General features: G+C 43.2%; 1 protein-coding gene and 1 non-coding gene across 3 annotated transcripts in view; both read right to left on the reverse strand.

The window, feature by feature from the left end:
• The window catches only part of ABHD2 (abhydrolase domain containing 2, acylglycerol lipase), a 103991-nt gene that overhangs the window by 25567 nt on the left and 62916 nt on the right, over positions 1 to 15508 (reverse strand). For both annotated transcript variants that reach the window (XM_081547198.1, XM_081547199.1), the window contains 2 exons: positions 10876 to 11051; positions 7821 to 7988 (listed from right to left, as the gene is read on the reverse strand). In XM_081547198.1, coding sequence (XP_081403324.1) covers positions 7821 to 7988; positions 10876 to 11051 — 344 coding nt within the window. The remainder of the gene's footprint in view (positions 1 to 7820; positions 7989 to 10875; positions 11052 to 15508) is intronic.
• TRNAG-CCC (transfer RNA glycine (anticodon CCC)) lies at positions 5035 to 5106 on the reverse strand. Its single transcript has one exon. It is a non-coding gene; the product is annotated as a tRNA-Gly (tRNA).

Genomic DNA, 15508 nt, shown 5'->3' on the forward strand with positions numbered 1-15508 from the left:
CCCATGTGCCACTACTAAGACCTGATGCAGCCAAAAATGAAATAAGAAAACAATTTTTAAAATTTTTTTTTAAAAAGAAAGGCTGTGTAGCCTGTTGTTCAAAAGCATGGACTCCAAGAAACTTCCCTGACCGTCCTGTAGTTAAGACTTTGCCTTTCAGTGTTCAGTGCAGGGGCTGCAGTTCTCCTGGTTGGGGAGCTAAGATCCCAAGTGCCTTGTGGCCAAAAAATCAAAACATAAAACAGAAGCAATGTTGCAAAAAAATAAAAAAATATAAAAAAAAGCACATAATAAAGCATAAAGATTAAAAAAAAAAAAGGCATGGACTCCAGGACTAGACTGCCTGAGTTGGAAACTTGGATCACCCATTCATCAGTTTTGTGATCTGGAGCAAGTTACTCAACTTTTTAAAAAAAATTTTTTTATCGGAGTATAGTTGATTTACCATGTTGTGTTAGTTTCTGCTATACAGCAAGGTGAGTCAGTTATATATATACACATATATCCACTCCTTTTTAGATTCTGTTCCCATATAGGTCATTACAGAGTACTGAGTCGAGTTCCCTGTCTCCTGCCTTGCAGGCAGCTTCTTTACCATCTGAGCCACCTGGGAAGCCCCTTACTCTAATAAGCAGCATCTCAAATAGGAAATGAACACTATGACAGAGGTGGTACTGCACTGGCGTTAAGAATCACAGAGTTTGAAGGCTGGTCCTGCCACTTTCTGCTTGTGTGACTCTAGGCAAGGTACTTAACCTCCTTTAGCCTGGGAAGTGGGGAAACTAATGCCAACCTCCGAGGCATCAGGAGGATCAAGGGAAGTAACACCCGTGGATGCTCAGCGTGTGCCTGGCACTGTTAATGCAAGATAAATGGTAACTGCTTCATGCGGGATTTTCCTTTAATGAATTTATGTTTCAAAGGCAGCAGGAAGGATTCCTGTGATTCTAAGTCACAAGAACATACGGTTATCCATTTAGGAAATTCTGTTCAAGAGAGATCTAGGGCCAACAATTTCTAATCACATCAGCAAGGATGTCCAATAACACAGGAATAGTGCTTATGTGGTTTAGAACAAAGTTGGTAGGTAAGCAGGAAAAGGCTTTTTGCAATTTTCTCAGAGAGATCTGAGGTGTGTGGGACATGGGAAAAAAAGAAGAAGGGCTTCTTGTTAATGCCCTCTTTAGTTTGCCTCTGGTTGAACTCACAATTTTGAAAGGCCAGAAGGGGATCTCCGTGACAGGAGGGCCTGCCATCTGCTCCAGAGTGACACGGTTTGCACAAGGGCAGGTCACACAACCACAAGACACACCTGTTTGAGACGTGCCCGTCTGTACAACGTCACCTTCCATCCAGAAACACTGTCATTTCACATTCCTCCCCTCAGCCCTCACTCAGGCAATAGGACCTAGCACTTTCTAGGGGCCAAAGCAGAGATGCCGGGGAGCCACAGCAGGACAAAGACCTCTGGTGCTCGTGGACGGGGCTTGGGGATGGAGAGATAGGAAACAAACAGGTAGACAGACACATGGTCTCACCAAATCATAAGTGCCTTGACGAACGTAAAGAGGGGGATTAGATGAGAAGGATGGGTCGAGGACGGTCTCAGAAGGGCTCCCCAAAGTGCCATCTTGGTGGAGGCCTGAATGACAAGGAGCAACCCGGTGAGGACTAGGGAGGGGCCCTCTGCACAGGACCTGGGCAGCCCTGAGGTCAGTGGGGCCCTCGGGCCAGTGCCCAGTGCCCACGTATGCTCTGGGCAGGCTGTGGCATGTCTCAGAGATCTGGCGCCTCCTTCATGTCATATCCAGTCAGCCCACATGGAGGAGGCTGATGTGAGTGGAAGCCAAATACAAGTGGAGGGAAGGAGATTTGAAAGAGGTTTAAGGAACCCTTCAGCCAGCTACAGTATATGGGACCTGATTCCGATCCTGAATTGAGCAAATTATAATTAAAAAGGAAAAACAAAAACAAAGAAGTCAGTTGAGGAAACTAAACGGCTGTGAAGGAATATTGCTAATGTTTCAAGTGTGATGATGGTTTATGTCTATGGTATGGACTGACTTGCATCCTCCCCAAATTCCTATGTAGAAGTCCTAGGCCCCAGGACCTCAGAATGTGACTGTTTGGAGACAGAGCTTCTGGAGAGAGGTAGTTAAGTAAAAACGGGGTCATTTGGGTGAGCTCTAACCCAATACAGTGGTGGTGGTTCAGTTGCTCAGTCGTGTCCGGCTCTTTGTGACCCCATGAACTGTAGCCCACTAGGCTCCTCCATCCATGGGATTCTCCAGGCAAAAATACTGGAGTGGGTTGCTATTTCCTCCTCCAGGGGATCTTCCTGACGCAGGGATCAAACCAGAGTCTCTTGCACCTCCTGCAATGGCGGGCAGATTCTTTACCACTAGTGCCACCTGGGAAGCCCAACTTGATATGACTGTATCCTTATAAGGAGAGATTAGGATACAGACAGAGGTGTGGACACACAGAGAGACAGCCGTCTCTAAACCGAGGAGGGAAGCCTTGGCAAACCTGCCAACATCTTGAACGTGGACTTCTAGCCTTCAGAACTATGAGAAAACACATTTCTGTAGTTAAGCCACCAGACTGTGGTATTTAGTTTTGGTAGCCCTAGCAGACTAAAACAAAGAGTACGTGTACCTTAGCATCACACACTGAAACAGTCATAGATGACATGAAAGGCTGCCTGGGATTTGCAGCCTTCAAATAATCTTTGAAGGGGAACACAGGAAGGGGTGGTTTATAGATGGAATAAGATTGGCCAAAAGCTGAGAAATTGTTTAGATTGAGTGATGGGTTTATCCTGAGCTCATTTTACTATGCTCTCTACTTTTCTATAGTTCGAACAATTGTATAATAAAAAGTTGAAAGAAAAAGCTGAAGAGGAAACAAACAATGTGAAAGAGCTACATCTACAGTTCTCCACCCTGAGGGGGACCTTGTATTCTTGGGGCCTGGCCCCTGGCCTTGGTATCTTTTAGAAGTTCCCCGGGGGAATTCTAATCTTGATAACCCTGGACCTACATTAAGAGCCAGAAGTTCTTTATGGGAAAAATACAGAAAGACTTCAAGGGAAGCCCCATATTCCTGGATGAGAAAATACTATGATGACAAACGTTTCCAAGTTAACTTAACAATAAAATTCCTATTCCAAAACTGTGATACAGGGGCTTCCCTGGTGGTCCAGTGGTTAAGACCCCCTGCTTCCAGTGCAGGGCGTGTGGCTTCGATCCCTGGTCGGGGAGCTGGAATCTCAGGTGCCTCACGGCCAAAAACACAAAACAGAAAACAGAAGCAATACTGTAACAAGTTCAAGAAAGACTTAAAAAAGCGGTCCATATCAAAAAGCCTTTAAAAAAAAAAAATTTGTGATAAAGTGTGCTGCTGCTGCTAAGTCGCTTCAGTCGTGTCCGACTCTGTGCGACCCCATAGGCGACAGCCCATCAGGCTCCCCCGTCCCTGGGATTCTCCGGGCAAGAGCACTGGAGTAGGTTGCCATTTCCTTCTTCAATGCTTGAAAGTGAAAAGTGAAAGTGAAGTCGCTCAGTCGTGTCCGACTCTTAGCGACCCCATGGATTGCAGCCTACCAGGCTCCTCCATCCATGGGATTTTCCAGGGAAGAATACTGGAGTGGGGTGCCATTGCCTTCTAGAATTCACCAAAATCTACTTTCTCTCTCTGGGAGGAATGCACCTCCCCCACCCAAGTGAAGTTAGGCTTGACCATGTGATGTGCTCTGGCCAATCAGTTGTGACTTCTATGGGTACCACTCTGGCTGGAAGCTGCTCAATGAACCTGGGTCCTTGAGTGAGGTTGGGAATGATACAGAACCCCTCAGCCAACCCAGGATGGATTTGTTGTGTGAGGAAGAAACAAATCTTTGTTTTTAAAACACTGAGATTTGGGGGTCGTTTCCACAGCATAATCTAGTCCATCTTGACTGGTATAGAAATTCATCACAGAACTTGATAAAAAAATTCTAAAGTTCAATGGAAAAAAATAAACAAGGAGGAAAGTCTAAAGCACACACTGAAGAAGTGATGAGTCAGGGTGAATCTTATCAGAAATTAAGTGATATCTTAATTACAGAGCAACAGTAATTAACAATGAATAATATTAGGTGTAGAGGGATTTTCCTGGTGGTCCAGTGGTTAAGACTCCATGCTCATTCGTGTCCGACTCTATGCAACCACACGGACTGTAGTCCGCCAGGCTCTGTTTGTGGAATTCTCTAGGCAAGAATACTGGCGAAGGGTTTTGCCATTCCCCTCTTTAGGGGATTTTCCCGACCCAGGGATCAAACCTGGGGCTCCTCCACTGCAGGCAGATTCTGTACCATCTGAGCCACCAGAGAAAGCTAAGGTCATATCAATAGCACTTTGTTGTTCAGTGGCTAAGTCCTGTCTGATACTTTGCAGCACGCCAGGCCGCCTGTCCTCCACTATCTCCCAGAATGAACAGCGCTTACGGAAGCGCTAATACTTTCTCAAAGCTACCAAAGATGTTTTTGTTTGAGTTTCAACAAAGCACTGGGGTTCTGGATTTTTGACCTAAGGTCACATTTGTTTGACCTTATTAACTGATGGTTAAACAATGCATTTGAACAGGTAGAAGATGTACTGATAAACAAAAGAACTAAATAGCACAGCTAGAAAAAGCATCCATATCTTCTAGGTCACCTATCTTTCTGAAATACTACTAAAATATAATACACTATAGGAATTTACTTCTAAAATTCTGATGAAGTGAACGGTGACACCAACAAAGAAGGAAATAGTTACATTACTATGAAAAATGAGGGGGCTGCGTTTGCCCTACACGGACTCATCTAATCCCATGGGTCTCCCTTTCTGATGGCCAGCCTAGGCGTGTCATGCTCTTAAAAGCAGCTGTACTACTGTTTCCCCTACAGCCCTTCCCTCTATTTATGAGCTCCAACCATCCTCACCATTTTTTTTTTTTAATATTTATTTATTTGGCTGTGCCAGGTCTTTAGTTGCTGAACATGGGATCCAGTTCCCTGACCAGGGATTGAACCTGGGCCCCTGCATTGGGAGCACGGAGTCTTAACCACTGGACCACCAGGGAAATCCCCCATCCTCACCTTGAGAAGGCAGTTCAAATGCTTTTTCTGGGCAAACACTTCCTTCCATGAATGACTCCTTGCCTACAGAGAAAGAAGCTGGTTTCCCCAGCCTGCGGTGGTGTGCCCACCAGACCCTCTCTGCTGGTTCACTCATCATACTGTACTGTAATTATTATTGATATCCCCATCTGCCCCTGGAGAACTTCTTTATCTTGGCCACACAGAGAACTGCTAATCTCTCACTAGCATTAATGGATCTTCAAGTATCTGAGTAAGTTGAACATTTAATAAGCTGTTACTGTATGTTAGGTACTCAATTGCCGGCTAAGTCCTTAGTAACCCACATTTAATTGTAAAATTGTAATCTTCACTTTGCTGGTGAAGAACCTGGAATTGAGGTTAAGCAGACTTGAGGACACACGGCCAGCCAGTGGCAGGGCCGGGGTGGCTGCTCTGTGACCACATCCCACACTGACCAACTCTTCTCCTCTCCTTTAGCCACTAGACTTCCGGACTTGGGTGTGAATGCCCCCGAATCTAATCTCCTGTCCCTATGGCTCAGCACGCTGTGGGGCAGGGGCCTGGACCACACATACCCAGCTCTTCTCTTAAGATTCTGGAGGCTGGGGCGGCTAGATCCAGGCTCTCATCTTGCCTGTTTTACTTATTGGCTCTGTCTCTCTGCCTGAATTACCTAGCCTCTCTGTGCTTCAGTTTTTCCATCACAATTTTACTAACCGCCTCGAGGGCTGCTGTGGAGGTGGGAGGGATCCTGTCCATGGGAAATGGATGTTTCCCTGTGTCCAGCATGTGATCAGTGTTCTCGCTGGTATTTCTTGTCTTGTTGGCACTTCATGCTTTTAGCACTTGATGCTCCCGTCCCAGATCCTGTGGCCAAGCAAGCCACACCTCCCCATTCTCTACTCGTGAAGATGAATCTGTATATCCAAGTACAGGACTTTATTTTTTTTTAAGATTTTTTTTTTTTGATGTGGTCCAGTTTTAAAGTCTTTTTTGAATTTGTTATAATATTGTTTCTGTTTTATGTTTTGGCTTTTTGGCTGCAAGGCATGTACGATCTTGGCTCCCTGACCACCCTCTGCATTGGAAGGTGAACCAGGGAATTCCCAGACCTTATCATCATTCCCCATTGTTTTCATTTTTGTTAGATTCTGTTTCTGTCTTTTGGACCCAAACCTGTCTCCCACTTACTCACTATTCCCCACGTGCCTGTTGTTCAGTTGCTAAGTCGTGTCCAACTCTGTGACCCCATGAACTACAGCACACCAGGCTTCCCTGTCCTTCACTATCTCCCGGAGTTTGCTCATGTTCCCTGAGTCAGTGATGCAGCCATCTCATCCTCTGTCACCCCCTCTTCTGCTCCTACCCTCCATCTTTCCCTGCATCAGGGTCCCATGTTCCTGTCTTATGTGTAGATCTGGAGTTTCACCTATATCTTCAAGCCACTAAACAAACTGTTGTACAGAAGAGAGTCTGTAAAACGGGTGTCTTTAGGTGGGAGTGTACACCGAGGAGGAGTGGGATGGGGAGCCCCCAGCCAGGCACAGAGCAGGTGAACCTGCTCACGCTTCCCTACCTGCCCGTATATGCCACCAAGGGCAGAATAAACCAGAACAACCTTGCTGCAGGACAATCTGACAATATGTATAAACATGCATAAGAAATGCTGACTCCAAAATTCTACTCCTGGAAATTTACTCCCAAGAAGTCATTAAAGAAAAGAAAAAGATTCTATGTAAAAATATTCATAGCCTCATTATTTCAAATACTGACAAACTTAAATAACCTAAATGACTACAAAGAGGAATGGTTACATAAACTATAACAGGGTAATCACAGCAAGGTGGCTCTTTAAAAAGATTAAATGACTATGCATCTTTATGTTAGTGAATATAAAGTTATTTAAATTAAGTCACCATAGACATACACCCTATGATTGCACTCAAAAACTGTGTACACACAGATCAAAGAATGAGAGGATGAAGAAATAGAAAATTAGTTATGGTGAGATTATAGATATAAATTTCATTTGTTTCCCATGAAAACACATTATAATTGATTTGGTTATGAACCCCCCACAGGTTGGTACATATATACGGACACATATTTTAAGTGTTTATTATTTATGAGTGTTCACAGTTAATCTGAAGGGCGAGTTAAGATTCAAGAATGAGCAGTCCAGAACACAGAGCCTTACCTAACATAGGACTTCAATGAAAAGCAAGAAGCATGTGTCTAAATATGAAATCCAATTCCTGTCCTCAAGCAGCCTGAAAGCCACTGGGTTGTTAAGGTACCAGATTCCCTTCCCACTGGCATCCACCAGCCTCTTCACAACGCTTGCCTGCAGGTCACAAGAGCCTGAGTGATGAGTGAAGGGCATTAACGTACCAGCAGGGGGCGCTGTGCAAGACCGTCCCCTGTGAGTTTTAGCTCTTGCCCCTGAGATGGGATGAGACGGAGTGGTTCCAGCGCCCGGTGGTTGCAGGGCCCCACTGAGCTGCTGTTGGGAGGCATAGCTTCTTAAATGCCCTGCTGTTACAACTGCATGCCTTACCAGCTCTTGCACATGGGCACAAACTCTAAACTCAGAAAAGTAAGGCAGACACAGACATAGCAACACACTTGCAGTGGGAACAGAAAAAGAAAAAGGTGCGGGGAGGGGGGACTCCGCTTGGCCGTGGCCCCAGCTTACCGTAGGTGAACATGCGTGGCGAGGTCAGTTCAATGTTGGGTAAGGCGCCGAGGTGGTTCAGCACGGCGCACCGATAGCCATTTTTCTGGGCATAGTCGACAAAGGTGCGGATGTACTGCTTCTCGCTGTGATTGGCAATTCCAGGGCAGATGACCATGGTAATGTCACCTGTAGGGTGGAGAAGTAGATTCTGAGATAGCCAATAAATAGATGACATGGTAAATGGACACAATTATACTTCACTGGCTTAGAAAACAGTAGGAGAGAATTTAACATTCATCTTTTCACTCTACTCTCTGAGACAGAGTAACTTTCCCCTCTAGTTGGAACTGTCTATGTCAGTGCTTCTCAAATTATTTACGGTGAAGGGTCAGTTTTTAAAAAGTTCCAATCCATTATGGGCAGATGCTTTTGAAAAATAAAATACTGTAAAAATTAATTACTAGAAAAATAAAATCAAGAACTACAAATCTCAATTTTTTATTACTAGATTCAACAGATATAAAATTACTGTCAAACCGCCATACAAACTTCTGAGCATCACTCTTTATATGAAATTCTGTATGAATGAATCAATGAACAGAAAAATAAAAAGCTGTGTTTGCACAGACTTCTTTGATCCAGCAATTTTACTTTCAGGTATTAATTCTACAAATATATGGTACATACACAAAGCAATACATCTGCAGTATAGGTTGTAATGGCAAAAATCCGAACATAATGTACATGTCCAGAAACAGGGGTCTGGTTAAACAAGTTTTTGCATATTCAAATGAAGAAATATTATGTAGCCCTTAAAAATAATGAGACATCTTTATATACACTGCTAAGGCAAGCTCTCCAATAGGTTTTAAGTGGGAAAGAGCAAGATGCAGAAAAAGGCTATGATATGCTATCATTTGGGTGTGGGGGAAGACATCTATATTTATAAATGCATCCACTAGCTCTGGAATCATACACGAGTCCTAACAGTTGGTACCCTGGGGTGTAAGGGCGGGAGAGAACCTACACTTTTACTGTATGTCCTTCAGTAACTTTTGAATTTTCTACCATGAGTATGAACTACCAACTTGAAAATATGAATATGAATTTTTCTTTAAAAGAAAAGTGGTATTTAGGTTATTAAATTTAATCATAAATTTTCCTTCTAAAAGTTGAGACAAATAATTTTTAAATTCTTATGCAATAATGCATAAAGAACATTAAGATTTTAATAAACCTTGAAATTTCAGTTTTTGGAATCCTGCCTTAAGTTTTATGAATAAGTATGCTTATCAAAGGATTAGTTAAGAATAACAAAATTATAAGCACGCTAAATGTTCAAAAATAGAATGATTAAATTATGTCATGACCACATGGTAGACTATTAAGCCATCATTAAACTTTTGTTATTAAAGACACTTTAGACTTTTAATGATATGGGGATATACTTATAATGTGTAGTAATTGAAATTTTTTAGTTCTATTTTACATAGAACTGAAGGTAAATGGAACAAAATGTTAACAATGGTATTCAGAGTATAGGATTATTGATGATTATTTTCTCTTTTTTTTAAAAAAAAGTTTCTATGTTATCTACATTTTTTAAAGTGAGTATTTATTCCTTTCGTTGTCAGAAAAAAATCAAAAAGGGGGGAAAAAAGGGCTGCTTTCCTTAAAGCATTTCTTGGATGCAAATACTGCTTTCTAGAACTACCTTCATCAATTCTTTCTGGGCACAGGGTGACAGAAAGACAGGACAAGTTGAAATAAATAAATAAATAAAAGTTTTGTCTTTTTCAACTTTCCACCTCCGTCCTAGAAGAGCAGACTGGTTAAATTAAATTTTGTGGTTCAATAGTAGAAGAAGTCAGAGCATTAGATGCCAAGGGAAAAAAAATATTTAACTGGGTATGGCAGAGAAATAAATATTTGCAAGATCAGCTACAAGACTTAAAAACACATCGTGAACTCCCAACTTATTCATTTATTCATTCCTTCTGTGACTGTTTATTGGACTCTGGGGGATTCGAACATTCTAGCAGGCAGATAATAAACAACTACAGACATAAATTTAGAGAGTGGCAGTTACCATGAAGAACCTGAGCAGGAAGGTGTGATGGATTTCCTGGGAAGGATCAGAGACCATCCCTACGAGGAAGTGACATTGAGCTCAGAGCTAAGTGACAAGGGAGCGGTCATGTGAAAGTCTGGGACAAGCATTCCCAACAGAGGGAACATAAGCTACGTTGTCACTAGCTACTCAGCAGTTCTAAGTGCTTTAAATAACTGAGAGATATAATAATGTACTTACTGGAATTTGCCCCTAAATATTTACTGAGCTCCTATGAAAAAAAACAACCAGGTGCCTTTGAATACTATAGAAATCAAAAGACATGTTCTCTTCTGGTAGAAACGACAGAAGATGCTGCCATCTAACCACTTCCTCAAAAGTCCTCATTGCGAAGCTTTTTAATGCCTGTTTATTGTGCAGCCTGGACAGAACAATGAGAGTTTTATCAGCAATAGAAACTGTGGTTGTTTCTGAGAAATAGGTGTCCCAGACCCCTGAAAATTTAAGCAGAGGGTACCTGAGAGCCTTTGTTACCTGCTGTTGTCCAAGAAAGAAGACTAGCTACACTGCATCTCTAAGCTTCGGTTTCCTCTTCAGTAAAGTAGGGATAATAAGGCACTGACTTTTCAGGGTGGTTGTGAAGATTAAATGAGATGGTAGTATATATGAAATACTTAGACTAGTCCAGCTTCTGTTGCTGTCATCAAACCAGAGGTCTGATCCTGGGCTCCAAGTTCTTACACAAACTTTTCTATTTCACAAGAGGACTAAAAATCTGTATTCAACAATGCTCTCTGCAGAGCCCTACAAGGCGCTCAGCCAGCACACGCTGGAGCTAGTCCTTGCAGGTGGTACCTAAGTGATGCACCTCAGCTGATGTCCTATGGGCCCCCAGGATGCAATGGTGAGAGTCAGTGGCTTGAGCATTTACACCGAGCTCCCTCAGGGATTAGTGCTCATTCCCTGAGTGCTGGCCCAATCCCACGACCTGAACTAGCTCACCTCCCACACAGTGCTCTGCCAAGGGCTCAAAGAGGTCAAAGGTCGAAGTGGCTCCATCCGACATGGTGATGAACTTCCGGTGCCCATACGGGTGTGGCGACCTCACCCTTCCCATCTTCCCATACAAGGCTGTTTGGATGTGTCCACTTTTCCCCCAGATCAATGGTGGGATGTATCTGAGAAAGAAGGAGAGAAGAGGTCAATTTTCCCACACTCTTGGAATAACGCTCTAAAAAACTCTTGGAGCAAAAGCTTTTCAATCTTTTTTTTTTCCCTGACAAATTCTGTCCACTAAGCACAAATAGGATATTTTGTTCAACCTTACATCCAGGCCATGATTTACTCCTTTTCCCACTGATGCATTAGATTAGCTCTGGAAACCAACCAGGACATGCTTATATAGACAGGATTTCAAATTGAAGGTGTTAATTAATTCAACGTGGGTTATTTCCATAACGTAGAACAGAAAGAAAGCAACTAGTACATTTTGAACACATGCTACTTGACAGGGTTAGCCTCATTATCAAATGAGCTAATGTATATAAAATAGCTAGTAGGCGCCTATGCACACTAAATGCTCACTTATTTGCCTTCCCCTAATAAGGCAGCCAGCTGCAGGGGTGACCCCATGAACACAAACCTGCTGCCTTTGTTAAACTGGGAAGGGCTGCAAAGCTCCTGAGAGTCTGTTGAGTGCCTTGTGCGTGTCTGTGTGTTTTGTGGGGGCAGCATTGTATGCTCCAGAGAATGTGCTGGAAGGGCAGAGCAATGTAAATATTTGTTGGATTAATGAAGGATAAAGTCTTGTTAGCACAAGCAAGGCACGACACCACCCTAACAACTGTCCTTCGTGAAAACACAGAGTGACTCTGGTCGTCAGAGGAAAGTGCAAAAATCACAAACTAGTTAATTACTGGGAAAAACAAGGTGCTCCAAGTTAGAATTAAGAAATGATTACAGTTCACAATTACAGTTTGCAAGATGATCCCTTCTCCTGAAACTGCTATCTGTTTCTCTTCTTCGGCTTTGAGCCCCAGCTTGATGGTCAAGCAGGATTTGGTACTGACGTCAATCCTTCATCTCTGCAGCATTTCACAGTGGTAAACATTTTGTTAAGAATTTACCTTAATGTGTGTTTGCCGATTCGAGACTATCTTTTCTATCAGACCAGATGATCCTAGATCCTCTCCTTAAACCAGATTTACTTTTTTTTTCTTCCTGGTAATTCATTAACTCTGTTAATTAATTCATCACACAGGTTTAAGAAAAGGGAAGTTATCACCTTAAGCAAGCCAGTTCCCAGACACGCTTCTTCTGTGGGGGCAGGGAGGACAAGGAAGAGTATTTTAAGACCTAAGGACATGAAATCACTTGACAATGTCACACCACAGGTGCAAATCTCAGTGCAGAGGCCATGGCCTTTGGAAAGCAGGCAAAGGCATTTATAAGAGATGAGTGGATTATGACAGCAACAGAAAGCAAGCCTATAAAAATAATGTCAATTGGACAGTTGAATACTATACAAGATTTAATAATAGAATTTATGAAGGGTTTCAGACTACTTAGGGGCTTTCCAGGCGACTCGGTGGTAAAGTATCCACCTGCAATGCAGGAGACCTGGGTTCAATCCCAGGGTTGGGAAGATCCCCTGAAGAAGGAAATGGCAACCCATTCCAGTATTCTTGCCTGGGAAATCCCATGGACAGAGGAGACTGGCAGGCTATAGTTCATGGGGGTCACTAAATAGTCAGACATGACTAAGCAACTAAACAACAAAAATCCTGCTGAAAAATGAGGAAGATGATGGTCAGACTACTAAGTTGGACAATAAATTGTGCATAGGGGTAGGGGAGTGGTCCAAGGAACTCAACTTCCAATCGCTCCTGGAGGAAAAATTGGGAGAAAATTTTGTTTATAATGTAAATTAAAAATGGAAATATTCTGAGGTTAAAAATGTCAGAAAAATGGGTTAAATTTCATCTACTTATTTTCTGATCTTGTTTGGAATACAAAATTTTCTCATCTTGTTTGGAATACAATATAATCTTAGAGAAGATGACAAAAGAATAAAGTTTCCATTTGGCTAGTCACAGATTTCCTGTATAATCATGACACATGTGATGACCCTGAGGCCATGCTCCAGATTCAAGGTTCTGTCAGCACCTCTGAATCTTGGCAACTGCTCCCCTCAAGTGGCCTCTTAGCCTCTAGTCTTGTTCCCGCCGACTCTGTCATCCCCCAACCAGTGGAGGGATAACTAACACATAACCTGGCCACAGTCCTCCATTGCTTGAGTCCTAGTAGCTTGGCTTAGGAGGCCCACCACCACTCTGGTGCCTGCCTACCTTTTCTGCCTAAGCTCCAAAAAACCTGAACCACCAGCTCAGCTCCACTGAGGAGCTATTTTTATCCCAACTACCTTTGCTCAGGCTGTTTCTTCTGCCTGGAATGCTCTCTCCTTCTCTCTTTTAAATAATTATTCATTTAAAAAATTATATTTATTTATTTTTGGCTGCATTGAGTCTCAGTTGCCCCAAGCAGGCTCTTTGTCGTGGTGTTTGGGCTTCTCTCTAGTTGCGGTTTTTGTAGAAGTTGTGGCACGTGGGCTTAGTAGCCCTGTGGCGTGTGGGATCTTAGTCCCCTGACCAGGGATTGAACCTGAGTCTGCTGCATTCGAAGTCCCTCTTTCTCTCTTTTTACATCCAATTTTTTCTCCTGCCCAGCTACTACCTGTCTCTCAAGAGTCACTTCCAATCAGATTGTTGGGGGAGCTGCCCTTTCTCTGTGTCCCCGCAATGTAACTCCATTCTGGCACTCCTGAGGCTTCATTAAAATATGCTCTTTTCAAGAACACTCCTCCCTGCCACCTGCAGCAGCCAGGCTCATTTCTCCCTTGTGTCTGTCCTCATGGCTCTAGACACACACTGAACACGTAGGGAGGACTTGAGGATGAAGAATACAGACCCACTGGTGTGAAAAGTGAAAGTCGCTCAGTAGTGTCCAACTCTTTGCAACCCCATAGACTATATAGTCCATGGAATTCTCTAGGCCAGATTACTGCAGTGAGTAGCCTTTCCTTTCTCCAGGGGAATCTTCCCAACCCAGGAATCAAACAGGGGTCTCCTGCACTGCAGGTGGATTCTATACCAGCTGAGCCACAAGGGAAGCCCTCTGAAAAGACAAAGATATGGTTAAAATATATGCATCATAATAACATGAACTTGGCTGTGGCATGATTGGTTTGGCTGCTGATCTCTTTCCAGGCTGCTTAGCACTGTTCTCAGACTGGGTTGGGATGAAATTCTCAAGTCGTGTGTGCATATGTGCATGCGCGAGTGTGTATAAGAATAAGCGACTGCCTCAGGGTCATCTGGAACCTTCAGTGTAAAGTCAATTGTGCACAGAGGAGGTTTCATAATCTATCATTTTATGACACTACCACCTACTGATAAAACACTGTCTTTAATTAACTTAATGGTAACACAACACGCGGGCTCACAAAATTGAGTTTCTGCATAGCATTTACTGTAGTGGAGCTTTACTGTGTGTTTTTGTTTGTTTACATAACCAATCCACAGATCATAAGAAAAACATTAAGAAATGAAAAACCAGAATAGGTGCCTAGTTACATGGTTTAGCTCAGCGAAGAAATCTGGACCGAAACAACAGAACATTTGAAATGTGTATGAATGTGGAAACATTTAAGAAATGCTGCTGAAATAATACATGGAGGAATATGTTTTACTCTACCTACCTATGGGGTAGTTCATCCGAAAATACGGCTGCCAATAATTCTACCTATTCCTGTCCCCGAAAGCCACTCTTCCCATTAGGAGCTAGAAACGTCTGCATATCCTGAGTCCAGGCGGGCCTGTGATTTGTTTGGACTGGTAGGACGTGGTGGGAAGCCTACTGCCCAGATCTGGGCCTGGCCCGTCAGGAATCTGGCAGCTTCTTCTTGTACTTCCTTGGAAGCCTGGTGCTATGCTATAAAGAGGGGCTTTCCTGGTGGCTCAGACAGTAAAGAATTCACCTGCAATGCAGGAGACACAGGTTCGATCCCTGGGTCAGGAGGATCCCTGGGAGAAGGGAATGGCAACCCACTCCAGCCTTCTTGCTTAGAGAATTCCATGGACAGAGGAGCCTGGCAGGCTACAGTCCATGGGGTCACAAAAAGTGAGATACAACTAAGCGACTAAGCACAGCATATGCAAAAAAGAAGCCAGGCCTTGACTACACAGTGATGTGGGGAAATACAGAGGGGGCCGAGAGGATGAGAAATAAAACCTAGAGCTTGGGACTTCCCTGGTGGTCCAGTGGCTAAGAATCCACTTTCCAATGCAGTGGCCTTGGGTTCAAGCCTTGGTCGGGCAACAGAGATACCACGAGCCACAGGAAAACTAAGCCTGAGAGCCACAGCTAGGATCCATGGAAACCAGAAATAAATAAATATTAAAAAAACACACAAGAGCTATGAGCATTTTAAATGTTATTGTATCACCAAACTGCCTCCCCCAAAAGAGGGACAAATTTACATTCCCACCAATTGTGTATGAAAGTGCCTGTCTTCCTCACTCTCATCAATAATTGGTGTTATCAATCTTTTACATTTTGGCTACTTTGATAGGCAAAA

The sequence above is a fragment of the Giraffa tippelskirchi genome, chromosome 12, assembly GCF_054371585.1.
Source record: "Giraffa tippelskirchi isolate mGirTip1 chromosome 12, T2T-mGirTip1v1.2.pri, whole genome shotgun sequence".
Lineage (NCBI taxonomy): Eukaryota > Metazoa > Chordata > Mammalia > Artiodactyla > Giraffidae > Giraffa > Giraffa tippelskirchi.